Source organism: Notolepis coatsorum (genome assembly GCF_963971535.1).
Source record: "Notolepis coatsorum genome assembly, chromosome: 18".
Lineage (NCBI taxonomy): Eukaryota > Metazoa > Chordata > Actinopteri > Aulopiformes > Paralepididae > Notolepis > Notolepis coatsorum.
In genome coordinates this window covers 18,491,590-18,515,470 of record NC_140182.1, presented here as the reverse complement: position 1 = coordinate 18,515,470, position 23,881 = coordinate 18,491,590, and the positions used below count along the sequence as shown (strand labels likewise).

Below are 23,881 nucleotides of genomic sequence, written 5' to 3'. Positions count from 1 at the left end.
ACTGTATTGTACCCATTCTGCAATCGTTAATAACGTTTCCATTCATTCGATCATTCAGCCGGCAGAGTCTGCCAATTACGTCACACCGATTGAACCCGCCCTGCTGTTCTTAGCACCAATCGGCAAGCTCTATGCGTTTTTTACTTCCGCAATTGATTTTGACGAGTGCTGAGCTCAGCTCAACGACAACAACAGCTCCCTGCGGCAGACGAGTGATTACCAGCGCACCGCAGCATGACTAAACAAGCCATAATGATTTTATTGCAACGAATGTTATAATAAAAGCCTTTCCATACATCTGTCTGATTGAAAACTTTATTAACAGACCGCAGAATGGGCATGCACAACTCCGCACGGGCTGAGATATGAACAGTAACGCTTGCTATCTATGTCGTCATTGGACATTGCTATGTTTGGGTAAATACGCTAATGTTATTGAACGTGTAACTATATAACGTTAATGCCACAAAACGAATGCCTTTGTTAATAATAATTAGTAACTTTGATGCAGTAGTGTGTGTGGGGGCGGCGTTGTTCAAAAGTTTGAACGGGTGTGGACCAGATTGACGCGACACAATCCTCTTGGGAAAAACATCACGATATCCACAATACGTTAAAAAAGTGTATCGTTAATGAACTGTACCCGATATTTATATAATATCGTCATATCGCCCAGCCCTAATATCACCCCCCACCCCCTTGCTTTGCTTGGTGTGTTTGATCTGATACCAACATTATGCCTCTCGTGCTCTGCCAGTCTGCCACCTCCCAGTCTGGTTCAGACGTTGGCCGACTAAGGCTCAGTTCTGCCACCTCTCTCAGTCTGGTTCAGGGGTTGGTCTGCTCAGTTCTGCCACCTCTCAGTCTGGTTCAGGGGTTGGTCTGCTCAGTTCTGCCACCTCTCAGTCTGGTTCAGGGGTTGGTCTGCTCAGTTCTGCCACCCCTCTCAGTCTGGTTCAGGCCAGGGGTTGGTCTGCTCAGTTCTGCCACCCCTCTCAGTCTGGTTCAGAGGTTGGTCTGCTCAGTTCTGCCACCTCTCAGTCTGGTTCAGGGGTTGGTCTGCTCAGTTCTGCCATCCCTCTCAGTCTGGTTCAGAGGTTGGTCTGCTCAGTTCTGCCACCTCTCAGTCTGGTTCAGGGGTTGGTCTGCTCAGTTCTGCCACCTCTCTGTCTGGTTCAGGGGTTGGTCTGCTCGGTTCTGCCACCTCTCAGTCTGGTTCAGGGGTTGGTCTGCTCAGTTCTGCCACCCCTCTCAGTCTGGTTCAGGGGTTGGTCTGCTCAGTTCTGCCACCCCTCTCAGTCTGGTTCAGGGGTTGGTCTGCTCAGTTCTGCCACCTCTCAGTCTGGTTCAGGGGTTGGTCTGCTCAGTTCTGCCACCTCTCTGTCTGGTTCAGGGGTTGGTCCTGAAGACATTTGTCTGAGCATGTTAACTTCTACATTGTTGCTAAGCTCTAAGAAAAGCTGTACCCTTGAGGTCAAGTCTTGTTTAGAATACCACCATTCCCTAGTTTTCCCATGCTTGTTTGTGACCTGTAGTTCCTGGCAGGACAGTCAGCTGGTGAGCAGCACAAGGAACCATACTTGCTGTCCATTATTTTCGAACTAGCAGGGGATTTTGATTATTGGGGTCATCAATAGGCTTATATTGTGTGTCTTTCTGCCTGTCTAATGGCTTAACAATCTGTAGGATGGTGAACTGACGATTTGTAGTTCTATGGTCATGATGAGCAAGTTGTAATCGTAACAGAAAAATAGATTTCTCGAATTTGTAAATTTAATTCTAATTGAGCTACAATGCTACATAGAACTATCTTAACAGTTTCAACAGTGCACACACTTGGCATTTAGTTTATGCTGCTGAGTGTGATAGCCTAAGTTTACCAGTTCCACATTCTGCATGTCACATGTTCTTGCATCCTGGTGATACGACAGACATAGCAGCATCACATCTGCGTATCTAGTATCTACAGATGTCATTATTATAGAAGTATCACATCTGCGTATCTACAGATGTCATTATTATAGCAGCATCACATCCAGGGCACGAAATTAGAGCCCAGATTTTAGGTTTGGCGAGTGAGACTGAGAGGTCTGTCCCAGGGTTTCCGTTAGAAAAAATTGTTGCCGGCCTCAGTGTCCGGTAGATTTCAATCTACCGGTCAAATGAGAGACATTCCGGTCAGAGTTTATTGAGCTTAAAAACAATTGATAGGCAAAAGTGACAACAAAACAAAAGAATGACATCATCAAGGCATGTAGATTTATAATATTTTTACTTAAAACTAGGCTACTTTTGCGTATAAAGTCATTATATTCCAAATAAAATAAGTCCCGAGACTCGTGCTGCTGCCGACTTTAAATCAAATAGGTGTCTGTGGGCAGTCGCCCGACATTAATAAACAACAGTCTGTTATAATCACATTTTTATGAGCTAACGAATTCTGTTATATTGGACATTTGTATTAATTATATCAAGCGAAGAACTGAGAAATTTGGCAGAGAGACGGCAACATTATCGTGGGTCTGCGTGACGACTCTCTCTCTCTCCACCTCCCAATGACTTATTTGCGAGAGTATGGCGCTGCAGAGCAGCAGATTCAGCTGTTATTGGCTCTTTTCTGGGAACCGCACAACAGCGCCCCCCACCCAACATTGAATTGAAAATGGCTGAATTGGAGTACTGCTGGAGTACTGCATTGTGCTGCTGTTGCTCCGGCTCTGCAGCTTCACAAAAGTTCGCACACCCAGCACTAAGCTCTCGCTGACAACGTCGTTGTCATTATTAGAAGCAACGATGAAACAAATCATGTAATGATTGTTTCGTTCATCGCATAGGCTATTTAATTTTAGCCTATTTTAATACAATTCAAATAATCAAATTGTGCTTAGACTCAGGGAATTATTTTCACCGGACATTAAGACCGGAGAGATTAAATATGTCGGACTTCAACAGATTTTGCCGGTCAAATACCGGTAATTACCGGCTAACGGAAACGCTGGTCTGTCCGCCATGTGGCGGGCAACCAAATAGTCATGTGAAAACCGATCGAAAAACATGATCCAATTCTTAGCGGAGTTCTCACTCGCTGATTTCTGTCTCAAGCACACAGACATGCAGCGCACTGCTCCTCCTCCTCCTCCTGCCCCTCCCAAACCTGTGTAAACACAGAGGCTCCTGATGGGCTCTGCTGACTGCTCTAGTCTAGTGGGACCTCCGTGAGCTAACGTTAGCTACCGTTACAAAATGACCCAGTCAACTATTCACTTTTAGTTTAATACATGAGGCATTGTCTAACGTTATCTAGCCGGCTAGCTACTGATAGCTCCTGATATCAACAAATGCTCCAGCAATAGTCTAGTAGTGCATGAATACCTCCGTTGGCTCGGTAGCTCACGTTAGCTCACTACGAAATGTCCCAGTAAACTAAATAGTTCACTGAGGCGTTGTCCTAACGTTATCTAGCCAGCTATCAGTAGCTACAGATAGCTCCTGATATCAATGTCTTATAACATTGATTCGATGCGTATTCGAGCCCCTGGCTTCCATCGCATGAGGGCATGCTGAATGTGATTTGATCAAAGCAGAGTATAGGGTCCAGCTGCAGCGCCGGAGAATCCTTGCTGGAGCTGGAGGCTACTCGAGTATACACACAGACAGTGGAGCTGTTTGCAGATAGCGAGCATTTTGACTTGTTGCGTGGTGGCGATGTCTTGCAGATAATACAACTACAAATATGATTATGCCCTGATCACATCTGTGTATCTACAGAATGATGTCATTATTATAGCATCATCACATCTGTGTATCTACAGATGTCACTCATTATTATAGCAGCATCACATCTGCATATCTACAGATGTCATTATTATTATTATAGCAGCATCACATCTGCGTATCTATCTACTCCAGATGTCATTATTATTGTAAATAGTTAGTCGCTCTTTGGTGGTGCTGACGTCATTTAAAAAATGTAGGCCAACATGAATTGATTTTCTTCTTTATAGCTGCGACCAGCAGCCCTATAGGTTGCTTGGTTGGTTGCCAGGATCCTGATGAGAGTCCGTAAATACAAGCACATAACCCCCATCATTGGCTCCCTGTCTCATCCCGGATCAACTCCAAAATCCTGATGCTCACCCATAACTGCATAAACGGACACACACCCCTCTACCTTCAGGAACTCATCACTCCACAATCCTCCACCCGTACCCTCAGATCTGCAGGTAGCCTGCTCCTTCAGGTCCCCAGTACCCGGCTCTCCACCATGGGGGACCTGTACCCTCAGATCTCCAGGTAGCCTGCTCCTCCGGGTCCCCAGTACCAGGCTCTGCACCATGGGGGACCCGTACCCTCAGATCTGCAGGTAGCCTGCTCCTCCGGGTCCCCAGTACCAGGCTCTGCACCATGGGGGACCCGTACCTTCAGATCTGCAGGTAGCCTGCTCCTCCGGGTCCCCAGTACCAGGCTCTGCACCATGGGGGACCCGTACCCTCAGATCTGCAGGTAGCCTGCTCCTCCGGGTCCCCAGTACCAGGCTCTGCACCATGGGTGACCCAGCCTTCTGCTCGGCTGCACCACGCCTGTGGAACAGCCTCCCCATCCAGCTGAGGGCACCACAGAGCCTGGACTCTTTTAATCCGTTTCAAACGGCCTTTGATTGCTAGATCTTTTTTTTTTTTTTTTTTTGCTGTTTTTAATTTTCAATTTATACTATGTTTTTAACTATGTTCTATTATTAAAAAAAATTATTCTGTATTACTATTAATAATTATTAAATTATTTTAAACTGTTTTAACCCTGTAGCCAGGGGGCGAAACTAGAGCCCGCCAAGCGCCATTGGTGGTCAGTTTTTACATTTGGCGACTCCCACTGAGAGGTCTGCCCGCCGTGTGGCGGGCAATCAAATAGTCATGTGAAAACCGAAAATCATGATCCAATTTTTAGCGGAGTTCTCACTCGCTGTCTCAGCACAGACATGCAGCGCACCGCGCACTGCTCCTCCTACTCCTCCCGCACCTGTTTCTGTATGCTGCATGTAAACAGAGGCTATTGCCTCGGACAGTCACCGTGACGTTAGTCTAGTCAGAGGGACCTCCGTGAGCTAATGTTAGCTACTGTTACAAAATGACCCAGTCAACTATTCACTTTTAGTTTAATACATGAGGCATTGTGTAACGTTATCCAGCCGGCTAGCTACTGATAGCTCCCGACATCAACAACTGCTCCAGCAAGTGTCCAGTGCATAATACCTCCGTTGGCTAGGTAGCTCATGTTAGCCCACGTTAGCTCACTAGTCACTACGAAATGTCCCAGTAAACTAAATAGTTCAGAGGCGTTGTCCCAACGCCATCCAGCAGTAGCTACAGATAGCTCCTGACATCAATGTCCTACAACATGCGTATTTGAGCCCCTGGCTTACATCGCATGAGGGCTGCTGAATAAGGCCCAGCTGCAGCGCAGGAGAATCCTTTCATGCTGAATGTAGAGTTTAGGGTCCAGCTGCAGCGCCGGAGAATCCTTGCTGGAGCTGGAGGCCACTCGAGTATACACACAGACAGTGGAGCTGTTTGCAGACAGCGAGGTGGCGATGTCTCGCAGATAATACAACTACAAGTATGATTATATAATATATATATGTTATTAAAAAAAATATATATAAAATATAAAAAAATAAAATCAAAAAAAGTTGGCAGGTAAGAAATATGCTTGGCGGGTAGATTCTTCCCATCTACCCGCCACTGGCCGGTGAGTCAAAGTTAATTTCGCTCCCTGCCTGCTTGTAGCACTTTGGGATCCTAGTGAACGAAAAGTCCAGTCCCCAGTGCCCACCTTGTGGCGTCCACAGTTTTCACCCTAAGGACTGGAGGCTGGAATTTGGCATTGTGTGTGTACGCAGACGCAGCTATTTAGTTTTAGTTAGTCGTAAGAGCTGCTGCCAATTTAGACATTTAAGAGCTCAAACTGGGACGGGATGAACAACTTCCTGTCAGTAGTTTGGCTCTGTGGCGCTGTGAGTGTTTTCATGGAATGTTTGTTTTCCCTGCTGTCACATGTAATGAGGTACAGACGATCCAAATGCTTCCTTCAGTGGGACCTGAGCAGTTCACACACATTTTCCACAGCGGCCCGTAGAGATGTGCGCACACACACACACACACACACACACACACACACACACACACACACACATACACACACACACAGGGTTTTTCCTTCATAGAAAGTTTGGAGGCATCTGCCTCAATATCTCAATCAAATCAATATCTTCCTTTTGAATGAACAAAAGGAATCAGGATTGTTAAGTTAGCCTAATTCAGTTAGCCTAATCCATGTCAAAAAGAGTAGCCAATAGTAAATTTACACACACGAGAGAGGGAGGGATAGCAGACTTAATGATTTTAGAATATTTCAGCTAATGAAGTGGAATATTTATTATCAACTATCCAGCTAGTTTTTATAGTGTAATGTTTGGCTGCTCCGCTCTGAGCTGCTCCAGGGTTAGTTTAAATGTTTTGGGGCTAGCTTGGTTAACAATTTTAGCAGCTAGTTTAGGTATTTGCCAGGAATTGGGCATACAGGGATGGCGAGGATGCATAGCATGTTTGACACATTGGACCCGTTTCTTGTGTGGCTATAATTGGACTGGTAGTGGCTCACACACAAACATTGAAACGGTTGTCACTGCACACAAAGAGCTGTCACAGGGCATTGTCGAAGGCTGGGCTGATTAGCTAGAATATCGTAGCTTCTAAAATGTAAGGTCCACGCTGGTCTGTGTGCATTATGATGAAATGACAATTTTGCGTCATTGCAATTGGGATATTATTTCTACCTGGGCGGATCTTGATCTACCTGGTCTAAGAAAGTACAGCCTATTTTTATGGGAAACGGACCTATATGCAGCAGGGGGGAAATAGTTGAACTGTCAGCTTGTAGGATTTATAAAATAATAGTGCTTCTTCTAAATAATTTTGTCTGTCTGCGATCCGCAGAGTCGCGGAGTAGATTTCACTTTGTGTGACTGAGCGAAAGAAGCAGAGGATTTGGCAATGTTTCCAATTTAAATCCAATGCTAATGGGGAACCTGCTAAAGTCAATTTGTAAACTTTGCAGTCTGGAAGGAAGCAACACCTCTATTCTACACACACCTTCAAGCACACCAAAATTATTGAACTGTCAGCTTGTAGGATATAGGCCTAATCTTTACTTGCACATGTGCTCCAAAATTTTTTTTCAGGTTCGCACATCTATTTTTTGTCACAAATGCGAGTGAAACGCCCGCACTGTCGAGCCCTGCATTATGTTCTGTAAAAGAAAATTCTTTCATATCGGCGGGCCAACATAATATATACCAGTATACCGATATGTCTCTGATCAATATCGGCTGATTTTAAAATGGCTGTTAAACCCAAGCCACGGTTCTACAAACAACAAGATGCTGTGGATTTGACGGTTCTTGGAGAGAGAGAGGTACATCTGTAGTGTGAAGTAGAGGCAGTCCACTGCTCTGTAGGCTGGGGGGGGGGGGTTGCTGCACAGATACTGTACGTGTATTAATACACAAGTGGTCTGTGCAAGGGTGACTGGAATGGAAGCTATAAAACGGCAAATCATTATGTAGATTAAAAGCGCTATTTCATTTGGCCCTATACACATTTTTTTTTATATTTCGGTTTTCATGAATATTTGTATAAAAGTGACAATTGGATTGAAGATGAGATTTGAACAACTGACTACAACAACCGGGTTGAGCCAGAAGAAGGCACGTTCTGCACGTGCACAGCCGCACACGGATGGTGTTCAAACGACGAGGTGCTACCACCGCTTGTTGATTCTGAGCCACCCTGCACACACATATTATGCATTGTGCACTCGCACACAAAGACGCACACACCCACACATACACATGCATTTTGTCATGGTTAAATCATAAACTATAATTGGGTCACGATCTCTACATAGTCCTACACACGCATAATCTTTCATGTTGAAATCTCTCTATATTCAGGCCCACCACCAGCTGTTATGCTTAGAAATAAATACCCATTTTACCGGTGGTTCATTTTCGCATATTGGTGCCGACGTTCATCAAATAAAATAAGCTTTCTTTTTAAAATACTTAAATACTTAGTCGGACAACAACATTATAAACTGAAAGTGTCCGTCTGCTCTGTCTGCGCGGACAGCAGAGTGGCAGCACAGAGTAGCGGATTAGATTTCACTTTGTGTGACGGAGAGAAAGAAGCGGAGGATTTGGCAATATGTCAGATTTAAATCCAACGCTAATAGCGAACCTGCTAACGTTAATGTGGCAATCTGTAAACCTTGCGGTCGCCAATCTGGCAGCATCTGGAGGCCTCTAATCTCCACACACCTTCAAGCACCACAAGTGTGTCGCTGCCAAAACGGGCCAAGCAGCAGCAGCGGCTTGACTGGAGGCCAGGACAGACCTTGGACAGACAGACAGACGGTCGCAGCTGCCCATAACTGGTACTAAATAGAAGAGGGACAGTGTAGGGCTGGGCGATATAACGATAATTATCGCGATATATTTTAATATATATAATTTCTGACCTGCAACAGGGCAGTTTTAAAACCAGAGAGAGTGGACAGACTTGTCTTTATTGCCTGCAACTTAAAGTAATGGCTTTGCTTATCCAAATGATACTGACCAAATTGAGATTTATTTTTCTCTTATTTTGTTTGCCTTCTAATTTAAAATACAGTTTGAAACCGTCTGTACACAGTAGGCTATGTGTGCTAGCAGAGCTAGTCTCCAGTCATGAGTCACGGTGGTTTGTCCACCAAAAAAGCGCCAAAAGATAGAAAAGAAACTAGCAGAGCCAGAACTGTTCAACTCCCCTGGAGCCACAGCCAGCAGAGAAGCCGGTTTACTTTAGCTTTTAAACCAGCTGCAGCCTGAGAACTGGAGTGTGAGGGGATGTAACACTAAAGATGACGGCAACAACAAAGAATTGCTGCAAAATAAACATACATCTGTTGTTTAAAAAAATAAATAAAAAAAATTATATATATTCTATATATTTTTTATCGAGTGATATGATATTGTTATCGATATCGTTATCACAATATCATTTTTGGCCATATCGCCCAGCCCTAGGACAGTGAGCATTCGTATCGTTGAAGTAAGGGGAAGATCTAAACATCTAAAGGCCGCAGCTACGTTGAAGATTGGCGGAAGGTTGTTATTACTGTCCGTTGGTTTGTTTTTAAATTGGAACCTAACGTCAACCCTGTCCGTCCAACAAGTGGATAGATATACCCGTCATTGAAAAGGAATTTAAAACGGATGTAGACGGGCGGACGTGGGTAGAAGAATGTAGCCGCGTAACGTTGAAGATCAAAGTAAGGGCGCTCTACAGATGTTAAGGGTCTTCTTGTAAAATGTAAATAAATACTGTGTCACCGGTAATACCAGTGTTGTCATGAGTTTATTAGCCGGTGGGTAAATGTCCTCACCGTGGCATCCCTAGCACACACACACACACACGCATACTCTCTCATCCCTGATCGCTCTTCTTCCTCTCAACATTGCTCATTAGTGAGACTCAGTCTGCAGCTTGACGCTGAGTGCCAAAACTACAGTACACAGACACTGCTAATAAGGGACCGAGGGACACGCACACAAACAAACACACTCCCCGGCTCTCACACACTGTCTCTCTGTGTCCTCTCTCTCACACACTCACTCACTCACTCACTCTCTCACTCTCACACACACAGAAAGAGAGACCTCCTTCCCCCACACAGCAGCTTGTGAGACCAGAGGGACCCTATAGCTGTCTGTGTCCGTGCCACCTTGCAGCCTGGCAGAGACGGAGAGCGTGAGATAGAGAGAGGGACCGAGAGATGCACTAGGCTCCTCAGCACATTTTCATGCCCTTATATGGTTGCGAGCCACGCGGGGGAGGGAGGGGCCGCCGTCTTGTTGTCGGGTGTCACATGTGACCTGGAAACGGGGAAGTGTTGTGTGGTGCAGCAGCGGGAAACGTATGAATGATGAACTGAAGTGAACGTTGGTTCCTCAGACATGAGAGAGACTGACTGAGAGAGACTCTGCTTGTAACGTGTCGGAGGGAAGTCGGGTGTTATCTTGTGTCAGACGGTATCAGTCTTCCCTCTGTTGGCCAAAACGCTCAGCAGACTTTAAAAGGAAGGCAAAACAATGATGGTGCAATAAGAATGTTTAATTTATCTGAAAATAGGCCATATCGGCATGATAACTTTCTGGTTATGATCAACCTAACGGCGACCCTATTATTCTGGCCACATACTGACAAGTGACGACCAACCAAAATCTTGTCAATAGGAATACGGATGAGTAAGTTGTGTGGTTTTTTGGGTGCTTGATGGCTGTAGCTCTCCCTGTATTGGTACTGTAGTGGGCTTGTCTGATATTGTGGTGGACCATAGAGTTGGGCGATGTGCTCCGTATTCAGATTGTCCTGAAGTGAGATTGCCAATAGCCCACACTATCGCCCATATTTCTCCTTTCTGACCCCCCCCCTCTCTTTCTCTCCATCTCTCTCAATGCACTACAGTGAGAGAATTGATTGCCGTCTCTCGGAGCAAACAAATGCGGGCACGGCCTCATCAATATATTATACTCTGCGCGGGGTATTGTTGAAATCGAGCGGAAAATTAACCATGATTTCTCCTGTGGATTGGTGGTACATCCGTTTGGCCAGATTGTTGCGTTGTTAACTGTAGTTCAGCAAATACTTGTTTGCGTGATGTTGGGCGGAATGTCACAACTTTCAACCCACAAGAGAGACATTCGAGAGAGAGACATTCGAGAGAGAGAGAGAGAGAGAGAGAGAGAGAGAGAGAGAGAGAGAGAGCACAGTCAATTCCAAAACTGTCGAACCTAATAAAAATATACAAGGTCTATATGCTTCTATGGTGTTATAAACACTCTAGTCTTGTCAACATATTAGGTTATTTTATGTCAACATTGTTAAACTATTGCAAAGATGAATCCAATGTTGTTGGTGCCATTTTCGCCATGACACAAAAACAACAGACATGTATTTATTTGTAGGGTGAAAGCTGGCACGTCTCTTTCAAACACCTTTCAATATCCATGTGTATACAGCATTAGCAGACACAGGCTATTAACATTTTATTCTGAAGTTGACACCATTTTCTTTCATTTTCTGCCAATTACATTATGCCTGTATTTCCCAACACAAAGACCATTTAATGGCACATGTTGGTGCTTAAATGATGAATGAAGGAATCATAATTATATAGCGCTTTTCTAGACACACTCACAGCGCTTTACAATGAAGGGTGGAAATTGCCTCTTTCACCACCACTGTTTAGCACCCAACCGTGGGCTACGTAGGCTCAATGGCTGCCAGGCACACATCACACTATACAATGGCTGCCATACACTGGCACCAGGCACACATCACACTACACAATGTCTGCCATACACTGGCACCAGGCACACATCACACTATACAATGTCTGCCATACACTGGCACCAGGCACACATCACACTACACAATGGCTGCCATACACTGGCACCAGGCACACATCACACACTACACAATGGCTGCCATACACTGGCACCAGGCAGACACACTACACAATGTCTGCCATACACTGGCACCAGGCACACATCACACTACACAATGGCTGCCATACACTGGCACCAGACACACTACACAATGTCTGCCATACACTGGCACCAGACACGCATCACACTACAGAATGGCTCAAAGGCTCAGGAGACGGGGATTGATATCAGCCAATTAAGGGGGAGGGAGGATTAAGCAGCCTTGATGTCGGAGACCTGATCGAGGACGCCCTGGTTTTGATAGTCAATTGGTTGCGCTCAAACTACCCCAGAATCGCATTGACATTGTGCAATTGGTGATGGCTGTGAACATCGCCAATCCACGACGTCATGGTCCATCGGCACGACCCTAGTGTACCACTACTCAGAATATGCATGGGAACCACTTTGATGCAGCCTGTTGTCTTTTAATATATTCGACTACTTAGGGATTGACGCTTACTTTTTCCCCAAGGAGCACATGTGTACCTAAATTAAAAAGATTCAGGAGCACAGTGAAAAATGTGTTGTTGTACCAATACCTTTTTCAGTAGGCATTGGGTATCTATCAGATTTTATCGATTCTGGTTCTGCTCATCGAATGAATCTGGTTCGTATCGAATCTCTATCTAATATTTTACTTTATTTCTACCTTGGTGCTTGTGCAGCACAGGAGATAATATATTAAAACAAAGATATGTATACATAATAAGCTATGTAAATCCATATCTTCCTTTTGAATAAAATGGGCTCAGGCATCAGGATTGTTAAAGCAAATTAGCCTAATCCATGTCAAAAGAGTAGCCTATAGCAAATTGACATGCATACACACAAGAAAGAAGAATAATGGCTTATGGCTGACTTAATGATTTTACAATATTTCAGCTAATGAAGTAACACTTTTTTATTATCACAATAGGGATGTGAACGTGTTAGTCAAAGTCTTTTTTTGTTTTAAGATGTAGATCGGCCTGCGGCTGGGTGGCGCAGCGGACATTGCGCTCGTCACCAACACAAGAGACACCGGGTTCGAATCCGGCTGTCGGCGTTGCCTCCGGCTTGGGCCGGCCGTCATACTAACTCAATTAGCGGGTGGGAAGTCGAAGGGTGGTAGACTGGTAGTCTGGTCGTTGTGAACAGCGACTCCTACAGGTCGGTTGGGGCGCCTGCACAGCAAAGTCAGGAAAATGACGGGGGCAGTGTGAGCCTCCTACACGTTACGTTACAAATGAGTGTGTAAGATGTGACGGGCTGCCTCCACATGTATCGGAGGGGACATGTGATGCAAAACTTCTATCCTCCCTACAACCGGCCAGTGCGGGGCATATGTGAGCAACAATCAGGACAGGGGAGGGAGAATTGGCACGAGAGGTAAATTGGGATGGGGAGAAAAATCACAGAAAAAAGGAGGAGAAAAAGTAGATAAAAAAAATAAAAGATGTAGATCGGCTTTGAAAACGCACTATGTTAAATTGCTTAATAAACCCCCAAATGTTATTATTATTTATGTTCCTAATTCCTATATCATATGTATTTGCTTTTCCCACACTTCATGTTCCCTCTCCGTGTTCTGTATAACAGAATGCTGCTACATTGATTCCTCGTGTCTTGACCGTCTACATCTGTTTTGAATTCATTTTCAACGAGGAGTATCCGTTTGTTGGACGGGGTTAATGTCGAGTCCGTCTCTTCCGCGTTTATGTCCCTCCGCCTCTGCAATTTGTGTCCGTTTTGATGGACAGAAAGGTTTGGGGAGGGTGGTGAACCCTCCACAAAGCTGTTGTTTCTGCCAAGGCACGATAAAAAACAAACCAACGGACAGTAATGCCTTCCCTCAGATTTCTATCGATTCATTGGCGGTCAGGCGGTGTATACCGTTCTCATATATGCAGCGCAATCTTCAATGACTCCAAAATGAGTCTAAACTGCTGCCTCATTATTTCAATGGTTTACAAAATGAGAACTCTACACTCTCCCATCTGGAAAAGAGTACAGTTTGATTTGTATTATTTTCTAACGTTTTGATTAGGCTATTTTAGAAAACGGTGATGTTTGTAGAATGTTTTGAATGGGCCATTTCAATATAGAGACATTTTATATTTCCGATTACTATTAATGAAAATATAATGTTTTAGGCAAATATAATGCTTTGTCAATCCGGAGCCCTGCTAGTGAAATGGGGCTCGTTTCAGCGGGTGAAACATAGCTAAGGCCCCCTATGGAGTCAGTATTCGTGCGTGTGTGTCTTGTTGTACCTCTGTCTAAAAGTGTGTTCCCTCTCTGTTGGCAGATACGCATAGCAGCTAACTTCGTCATCCACGCCCCACCGGGAGAGTTCAACGAAGTCTTTAACGGTGAGTGTTGCTGTCTGTTTGACGAGGCTCACCGTGTGCTTGCATGGCATAAATGTAAACAACACCAGGCAGTCTGACTGACATGGTGTACAATGGAAACGACACACGCTGACCTCTACTGTGATTCGCTGATATAGGCCTTTTTTTATTTTCCATTTATTTATTTATCCTTCATTTAGCCAGGGAGGTCCCATTGTGAGGGAGTCCTGGTCAAGAGGGCAGCCAAAGCAGTCACATAAAAATCAATTTCCCATTATAGAAACGCATACAATATATACAAGCTTTACCAGGAAGAAAGAATAAGGGAGGCATACAGGCCATACCAGCGCTATCCGTATCCACAGTCCACATCAAGTCCAAATCAAGTCAAGGTTATGTAAAACGGCAACATGTTTCCTTCAGGGCTTTTTGTTATAAAAGTTTATTATTGTTATATATATATATATATATATATATTTTTTTTTTTAAGTATTCAAAGTATTCAAAAAACGCTGTGATAATCTGACATAGAACTCCCCTGAGGATCTCTGCCGGATGACATCCCCCGAAGGGGAGCAGGCCGCTACTGAACTTCAGACACTATTTTATAAGCCATCTCTTCAGCTTCCCTTGAGTTGGGCCTGGTACAGTGGAAAGTACAGTAGAGGAGGAAGTGGCCTCTGCAGTTCACCAGAGGTCTGCTCTCCACGGAGCCACGTCGGAGGGCCGGAGTGCTGAGCTCTCGAGTCGCAGGACACGTCGGTGGGTTTTTATCATCACATGTCCTCCTCACAACACCATAAGATTCGGGTTAAAATGCCTCTTAACCTTTTCACTACCACACTACCAAAGGGTTAACCCTTTCACTGCGACAACACAGAAGGCTAACCCTTTCACTGCTACACGACAAAGGGTTAACCCTTTCACTACCACACGACCGACTGTTAACCGTTAATGGTAGTGAGTGATAGAAAATCATATTGCATTTTTGCTGAGCATATTGTGACATTTCTTTGCTACAGAATTCGGTTTTTTTCCAGCCAATGAATGAATATAACAGTGTGTTACTAATGCCTAGGGTTTTACTCAGTTTGAAGATGATATTATTGCTTAGGATTTTACTCAGTTTGAAGATTATATTAATGCCTGGGATTTACTCCCTTAGAAACTGATACTAATGCCTAGGATTTTACTAGGAAGATAATGAGTTTCTCTCACATGCTGGCCTTCTTAATACTCAGCATTGGAATACCTTGTTTAGAAGAAACACTCTCACCCTGGTGACAAATTGCCCCCCTTTGTGCTTTTGGAAAGCACACTTGCAATTACCATTTGATCTTTTATGAATTTTGCAGCCCTACTTAAAGATCCCTTTCACTCAAAAACATATTTTTATATGGTTTATAACTCCTTGTTAGACTACAGACTTGTTGTGCAGAACTTGTCACCAGAGAGAGCTTTTCTGCATGTGCCATATCACTAATGGGTTGAGCCTCTCGCCATCCAATATGCGGTAACAAGTTGACACCCATATCTTCAGCGCACACAGAGCGCTGAAGAGGTACTAACATGTCTAGATTATAAACCGCTGGCTTGGGATTCCTGGTACATATGGTTGCTTGTTGCCAATTTGCATATTATTCATAGATCCTTGCATCTCAACGTGGGTAGAGATGCAGTGCTGAGCCATTGTCTGTTGTTTATTGAACTATTTGGTGAGAACAAAAACATATTTATACAAATCGTTATTTAATATGGAACATTGTTAAGGGTTTAAAATACATCTGGAGGGGATCGTTGAATGTTCAAAGCTATGATGACGGGCACTTTGGATGTTTCTCTCATTCTGTCTCTTCATATCTCTCTCTCTCTCACACACACACACGCATGCTCATTTTCTCTCCACTGGGTTCATCCAGTCAGTAGGACGGCCCCTAGAGACTGCCGGTTTTCTGATCACATGGGCACCATTCAGGCAGTGCTAAATGACAAAGACCTATAAGCACACTCACAGCGCACGTCAGCCTCCATCCTATGTTCAAAGCTGTGCCCCGTGTGTGTATTGCCATGGTTAATCCTCCCTGCCTCGATAAGTGCTGTCACCTCGGAGAAGTGTTGGAAGGGGGGGGGTGTCTGCTCCTTATCACAGCCCAACACACACACACACACAGTCCCACAGTGAGACCCTCGTTCCCTTTCATCTCCCGGTGATTTCACGGCCCAAACGCTGTTAATTCACCATGTCTGTTTTAGTCCCCTGGCATGTCTGGTGCTCTGATAGACTGAGACCAGCTTCACTGTGTGTCTGGTGCTCTGATAGACTGAGACCAGCTTCACTGTGTCTGTCTGTCTGCTCTGATAGACTGAGACCAGCTTCACTGTCTGTCTGTCTGTCTGCTCTGATAGACTGAGACCAGCTTCACTGTCTGTCTGTCTGTCTGCTCTGATAGACTGAGACCAGCTTCACTGTCTGTCTGTCTGTCTGCTCTGATAGACTGAGACCAGCTTCACTGTGTGTCTGTCTGTCTGCTCTGATAGACTGGCCCTGAGACCAGCTTCACTGTCTGTCTGTCTGTCTGTCTGCTCTGATAGACTGAGACCAGCTTCACTGTGTGTCTGTCTGTCTGCTCTGATAGACTGAGACCAGCTTCACTGTGTGTCTGTCTGTCTGCTCTGATAGACTGAGACCAGCTTCACTGTGTGTCTGTCTGTCTGTCTGCTCTGATAGACTGCGACCAGATGTTTCGTGTCTAATAGTCCCCTGGCATGGCTGCTGCTCTGATCGACTTTTAGAAATATTGAGTTGGGATTAGTATGAGTGTTTTAGTGTCATATGGTCCCCTCCTGGAGTTCTACGCTTGTCCCAACCCCATCTGTTCTGTTTTTTCTCCTCTCTTCTAATGTTTGGTTATGTTCCCCTCTCTTCTCTCTCTTTTAATCTCTAGTTGTGTTCCTCCTCTCTCCTCTTCTCTCTCTTCTAATCTCTGGTTGTGTTCCTCCTCTCTCCTCTCCTCTCTCTTCTAATCTCCGGTTGTGTTTCTCCTCTCTCCTCTCCTCTCCTCTCTCTTCTAATCTCTAGTTGTGTTCCTCCTCTCTCCTCTTCTCTCTCTTCTAATCTCTGGTTGTGTTCCTCCTCTCTCCTCTCCTCTCTCTTCTAATCTCCGGTTGTGTTTCTCCTCTCTCCTCTCCTCTCTTCTAATCTCCGGTTGTGTTCCTCCTCTCTCCTCTCTCCTCTCCTCTCTCTTCTAATCTCCGGTTGTGTTTCTCCTCTCTCCTCTCCTCTCTCTTCTAATCTCCGGTTGTGTTTCTCCTCTCTCCTCTCATCTCTCTTCTAATCTCCGGTTGTGTTCCTCCTCTCTCCTCTCCTCTCTCTTCTAATCTCCGGTTGTGTTTCTCCTCTCTCTTCTAATCTCCGGTTGTGTTCCTCCTCTCTCCTCTCCTCTCTCTTCTAATCTCCGGTTGTGTTTCTCCTCTCTCCTCTCATCTCTCTTCTAATCTCCGGTTGTGTTCCTCCTCTCTCCTCTCCTCTCTCTTCTAATCTCCGGTTGTGTCCTCCCCTCCACAGATGTGCGATTGCTGCTCAACAATGACAATCTTCTCAGGGAAGGTGCAGCGCAGTAAGTCATGATTCTCATACGAATGTTTTGTGTTTTCGGAGAGATGGACATTTTGAAATATGTAAATGAGCGTTACTAGTAATATGCAACATGTCTTCTCTCCCCTCACAGTGCGTTTGCACAGTATAACGTGGACCAGTTCACCCCGGTGAAAGTTGAGGGCTATGAAGAACAGGTGAGTTGATGGTTCACTGACATGTAGTTGACCGTACCAGTATAATTCTGACCCCTCGCCTATTACCAGAGATTGGTGACCTCTCGCCTATTACCAGACATTGGTGACCTCTCGCCTATTACCAGACATTGGTGGTGTGTAAAGTGTATGTTCTGCTAGATCTCAGCCTACCTTTCCCACTGATGTTGAACAGGGATGGTGAAATGGTGAAAGTCGCTTGGCATCATGGGTAATTCACCACCCTTGTGAAAACCACTGCACCTCCATGTTCACGTACGTTACCGTATTACTCTACTGCAAGCCACTCAAATCCGCTCCACAACCAGGAGCACCCAGGAGATAATATCACGTGCACCCAACTGAATGCAGACCTTCGACATGCGGGGCTTCTAATAGTAAAGTGTTAGTTAAAGAAAAACGACTCTGTGGTTTTCAGAAGCATGAGCTACCTATGTCGAGCAATTTTCAAACGTCTCATGGAGTTTTTTTCCACCCTTTTTCAACATCAGTGGCTGTGCGAATGGTTAGTAAGGTAAGCCGAGGTCACAGAAAACACACACCATGTACACCCACAAACACAAAATTTGTTCAAGACCGAGGCTATTTCTGGTATGGCAAGACGTCCAAGTTAGACTGGTGTGGTACGTTAGTGGTATTCTCTTTTATAACCACAAAATTACTTCTACTGCTGTGAACGATCTGGAAGAATGCTGGTTAAGAGAGGAAACCAGCCTTCATTATCAAGATATGACACATCAGACAAACTTGTACTACACCAGGACCCATGCATTGCATTTCTAATCAGGCTGTCTCTCCACGTCTGGATAATTAATTTGATTTATTTCAAAAGGACCAGAAAGAGCAGGGCATGAACTACATTTAGTGTCAACCAACCACAGCGGCGAATGGTCTTTAGCTGTTAAAGCAGTGTTTCAAATAGGAAACTGACCTCAAAGTGGCTAGTAGAATTTGTAGAATTGGCTAATAGAATTTGTAGACTTGGCTAGTAGAATTTGTAGACTTTGCTAATAGAATTTGTAGACTTGGCTAGTAGAATTTGTAGACTTGGCTAGTAGAATTTGTAGACTTTGCTAGTAGAATTTGTAAAATTGGCTAATAGAATAGTAGGATTTGTAGACATGGCTAGTAGAATGTGTATTCTGTCCTTGACTAAAGACATTCTTAGTCTACCAGTAATCGATTAGTTGATGTTGACAAATCTGTAAAATGTTGTTCTCCCAGAGTCCCACATTCATTCAATAGATTTTTGAGCACAAGCCTTCATTTACAATGCCGTTGAGTTTACATACATAATGAATATGTTAAAAAAATACAATAAATAAATGCAAAACATAATAAAGTACAGTCAATTAAACAATTGCAGATTATGATGGTATGTTGGCGATTTAAGGATTTAAACTGACCAAAGGATACCAAAATATTGAGTTTTAGAGTTTGTTGTATGATGTTCCATGTAGTCATGCCGAAGGACCTCTTTTTAAATCTAGAGCCTATCAGAGATGTGCTCACAATTTCTTTGAAAATGACTCATTCAGTGTGGAAACACACCCAAAAAAAACCGACTAAACCACCAACGAAGCCAACTAACACCAAAACCGACTGATTAATTGAATAGGGGGGGGGGTGGGCGCAAACTTTTGACTAGGCCTTGGGTTGAAGTCCAAACCTCCATGGATCGCAGCAGGGGTTGAGGATGGTCACGGGTATAAAGGACAAGCACATTTTGAGTCCCAGTGTTCTCGTGACGGAGCCAGAATAGCAGGAGGACATAACTGCTATTCATCGTATGTCCTCTCCACACAGGCGCGTCTTTATCTCGTTATCTGCAGCCAACGCACGCCGCAGAGCTCCCGCCAGGGCCCCGACGCCCAGGCACAGCAGTGTGCACCGCCTCGTTAAGTGATCGTTGCGAGAGGTTATGTAAAAATGTCATCATGCTCCCCGCTGGTTCCGCGTCTTGTTTGGAAATTCATTAACTAGAACAACGGCTGTGTTTACTTGTGATGCAGTAAACAGGAACTCTCTCTCTCTCTCTCTCTCTCTCCCTCTCTCTCTCTCTCTCTCTCTCTCTCTCTCTCTCTCTCTCTCTCTCTCTCTCCCCTCTCCCTCTCCCTTCCTCTGTCTATTTGATATCAGTGTCTTTCTCTCCACTCTAACCATATTATGTCTTACTCCCTCTCTCTCTACATGTCCTCTCCTTGGTTTCTCTTTTCACCTCTGCTATTCTTTCTCTTTTCGTCTTTGCTATTCTCTCTCCATCTCTCTGCTATTCTCTCTCCATCTCTCTGCTATACTCTCCATCTCTCTGCTATACTCTCCCCATCTCTCTGCTATACTCTCCATCTCTCTGCTATTCTCTCCCCATCTCTCTGCTATTCTCTCTCCATCTCTCTGCTATTCTCTCTCCATCTCTGCTATTCTCTCTCCATCTCTCTGCTATACTCTCTCCATCTCTCTGCTATTCTCTCTCCATCTCTCTGCTATTCTCTCTCCATCTCTCTGCTATACTCTCCATCTCTCTGCTATTCTCTCCCCATCTCTCTGCTATTCTCTCTCCATCTCTCTGCTATTCTCTCTCCATCTCTCTGCTATTCTCTCTCCATCTCTCTGCTATTCTCTCTCCATCTCTCTGCTATACTCTCCCCATCTCTCTGCTATTCTCTCTCCATCTCTCTGCTATTCTCTCTCCATCTCTCTGCTATGAGCCCCATCTCTCTGCTATTCTCTCTCCATCTCTCTGCTATTCTCTCTCCATCTCTGCTATACTCTCTCCATCTCTCTGCTATACTCTCCCCATCTCTCTGCTATTCTCTCTCCATCTCTGCTATACTCTCTCCATCTCTCTGCTATTCTCTCTCCATCTCTCTGCTATACTCTCTCCATCTCTCTGCTATTCTCTCTCCATCTCTCTGCTATTCTCTCCCCATCTCTCTGCTATTCTCTCTCCATCTCTCTGCTATTCTCTCTCCATCTCTCTGCTATACTCTCTCCATCTCTCTGCTATTCTCTCTTCATCTTAGGGCTGTCCCCGAATATTCTTTTTTTATTAACATTTTTAAATTTGAATGTTGATTTAGAATTCGAATGCCAATGTAACGAACGGAGGTCCGAACGTTTGGGCTCAGCCCTACTTCATCTCTGCTATTCTCTCTTCTTCTTTCTGCTATTTTCTCTCTTCATCTCTCTGCTATTCTCTCTCTATCTCTGCTGTTCTCTCCATCTCTCTGCTATTCTCTCTCTCCATCTGCTATTCTCTCTTCATCTCTCTGCTATTCTCTCTCTTCACCAGTCACCTCTTAGCTATTCGCTCTTCATCTCTATTCTCTCCCCATCTCTGCTATTCTCTCTCTCTTCTTCCTTTTCTCTCTCTGTGACTCTTTATCAAAGGCAGATGTACTTTATTGTCATGACGGGAAGTGTTTCCAAAGCTAAACAGGGCTTTTATAGAGGTTATAGTATCAACAAATATGAGTGATAATCTATTAAATATCACCAATAATTTCAACAATATACAAAGCGACGTGAACGCTCTTGCCAGTAAATTGTGGCAAAAGATTGGATTTCAGAAAGAGTTGTTTAAGCAGTTTTCCTGTCTGTTTTGTATTACACTGACGTGATTTTATAGACATACGGCAGCTTCTACTCTTAAGCCCTTAGACTCTATATATAATATCATTCAGCCATCAGATTTATCACAGGTGATGGTTATAATACTGACTAATGTGCCATGTACAAAGAGGTTGGGTGGTCCTCTTTGGTGGAAAGACTAAATTTGCACTGGCATTTGTTTCTATTTAAAGCCATAATTGGAGAATGTCCAAACTACATTACCTCACCGTTGCAATAGACCTCTGGACCGTATATTACACAAACAAATGACTGGTTCACACTTAAAATGCCTGGAGTTTGCACTGAACTTGGTAGATCTGCCTTTGCTTCTGTGCTCTTGAATCGTGGACACTGAAATTAGGCACACTAGTGTCCATCGGTCGATTTAGAGTACTGTAATTGTTTTTAAATTGTGTTTGAGTGTGTAATGTTTTAAAGGAATCTATTTTTTTTATTGATAACTATGTACGGTAATACTCGACGACACTGTAAATGATGGTTGCCCCTCAATGTCAATTTCAAGTCAAAATCAAGATTGAATGAGTGAATCTAATCAAAAGAACAATTCATTTGAGAATTCAATGATCCAGTTCAATCGATGCTAATATAGGACAGAGACGTTGTCCAGAGAAAGAATTGGTTATAAAAATGATTAAATACACAGAATAGAAATACTTTTCCAGAGAATACATTTTCAACATTCACATTTCTTCTCACATCTGATGATATTTGCAGTAGTAACAAACTTAGCTGCTAGCTCTACAGTGTTTACAAATGGATCTCCAAATGGATCCTTAAAGGGACAATCCAGAATTTACATTATGCTCTTCCAGTGATTTTAGACGAGTCAATATATCTATAAACATTTGTGATGAAACTTTTTTGGAGTTGAGGCGGTCAGGTGGCGTAGCGGAGATTGCGCTCGTCACCAATGCAAGAGGCTGCGGTCTCGACTCCCGGAGTCAGCATTGCCTTGGCTTGGGCTGATCGTCATACTAACTTGTTTGGCTGAGTTAGGGGGAGGGAAGTCATGGGTGGGAATCTTGCGTTGTGGACAGCGACGCCTACAGGTCAGGTCTGGGCGCTTGCTCAGCGGAGGCAGGACTTGATGAAGGCAGCGTGACCTCCCACGCGTTACGCTTCACCAATGAGAGTCCTCGCTGCCAGGTGAAAAAAGAGTCACTGGCTGTTGCCGTGCGTGTCGGAGGAAGTGTGCGGATGACTTCAGGGTTCCCTTGTACCGACCAGTAGGAGAACATGCGCACAACAACCAGGCAGGGGAGGGGGGGGGATTGGCACAACGACTAAATTGGGACGGGGAGAAAAACAGAGAAATCGGAGAAAGAGGGGATACAAAAATAAATAAAAAATGACGGAGGTCATAGACATTTCATTTGAGCTATTACATCAAAATGAGTTTTATTTAAATGCATCTCTGAATCTGAAAAAGTGCCCATATCGCAGTAAGATCTCTCTCTCCTCCCTCCATCTGTTCTCTCTCTCCTCTCCCTCTGTTCTCTCCCTCTCCTCCCTCCCTGTTCTCTCTCTCTCCTCCCTCCCTCTGTTCTCTCCCTCTCCTCCCTCCCTCTGTTCTCTCCCTCTCCTCCCTCCCTCTGTTCTCTCCCTGTGGCTCAGATGTACTTTATTGTCATGACTGGAACGAAGCCAAGTGTTTCCAAAGCGGGGGCTTTTTATAGAGGTTATATTCTCAACATAGACGGAAAAAAATTGCAATAATCTATAAATGGCACCAATAATACCGTAATTCCTCTAATAGTAACCCCGGCTTGTATTTGTTTCAACTGTAGCGGACACCAGGCTTGTATTAGGAGGAGGCATGTATAAGAGAGAGGCCTATATTTCTAATTTTCAAACAGATCATAATGAATAAATCAACATTTTGTGTCAGTTTGAACCCAGTAAAATGTACTGGGTTCATTTATTGAAACCAAGTACTGTATGAAATACTCTAGTAAACAGTGCAATTACAGGTGGTCAAAAAAAGTAAAATAAAGTAAAATAGTGCAATCACAATACTGGTATAATAATAATAATAATAACTTCGTTTTATACAATTCTGAGGTAGGCTTACTCTCTTGGTAAACATTAACACCATACCATTATATGGTATTTACTGCACAGCCAGGCCAGCATATAACAACAATAACAAAATATATTGCCTATGGTAAATCCATTGAGGGAAATACCGTAATTCCTCTAATATACATGAAACCCGGCTTGTATTAGGAGGCCTGGCTTATAATTGCTTAGCTCAACAGCGCACCCGGTCATTAATAGAGACCCGGTTTTTTATTGAATACCGGTTACTATTAGAGGAATTACGGTATCAACAATATAAGATACCATGTGAACCTTCTTGCCAGTAAATTGTGGCCAAAGATTGGACTTTTGCACAGAAATAGAGTTGGGGGTGGAGATGTGTCTCTTAATGACATCATCACTAGAATATTGTCTCTGGTGTTTGATTTAAGGAGAGATTTATTCACATTCACAAAACGAAACCGAGCTGTACAATGTTATA

The 23,881-nt window shown here is 44.1% G+C and overlaps 1 protein-coding gene across 1 annotated transcript in view; it reads left to right on the top strand.

The window, feature by feature from the left end:
• The window catches only part of LOC311244886 (F-actin-capping protein subunit alpha-2), a 57,393-nt gene that overhangs the window by 20,416 nt on the left and 13,096 nt on the right, over positions 1–23,881 (top strand). Inside the window, exons 2-4 of the mRNA XM_084334573.1 lie at positions 13,875–13,938; positions 17,483–17,534; positions 17,646–17,709. Of these exons, the coding sequence (XP_084190699.1) occupies positions 13,875–13,938; positions 17,483–17,534; positions 17,646–17,709 (180 nt within the window). The remainder of the gene's footprint in view (positions 1–13,874; positions 13,939–17,482; positions 17,535–17,645; positions 17,710–23,881) is intronic.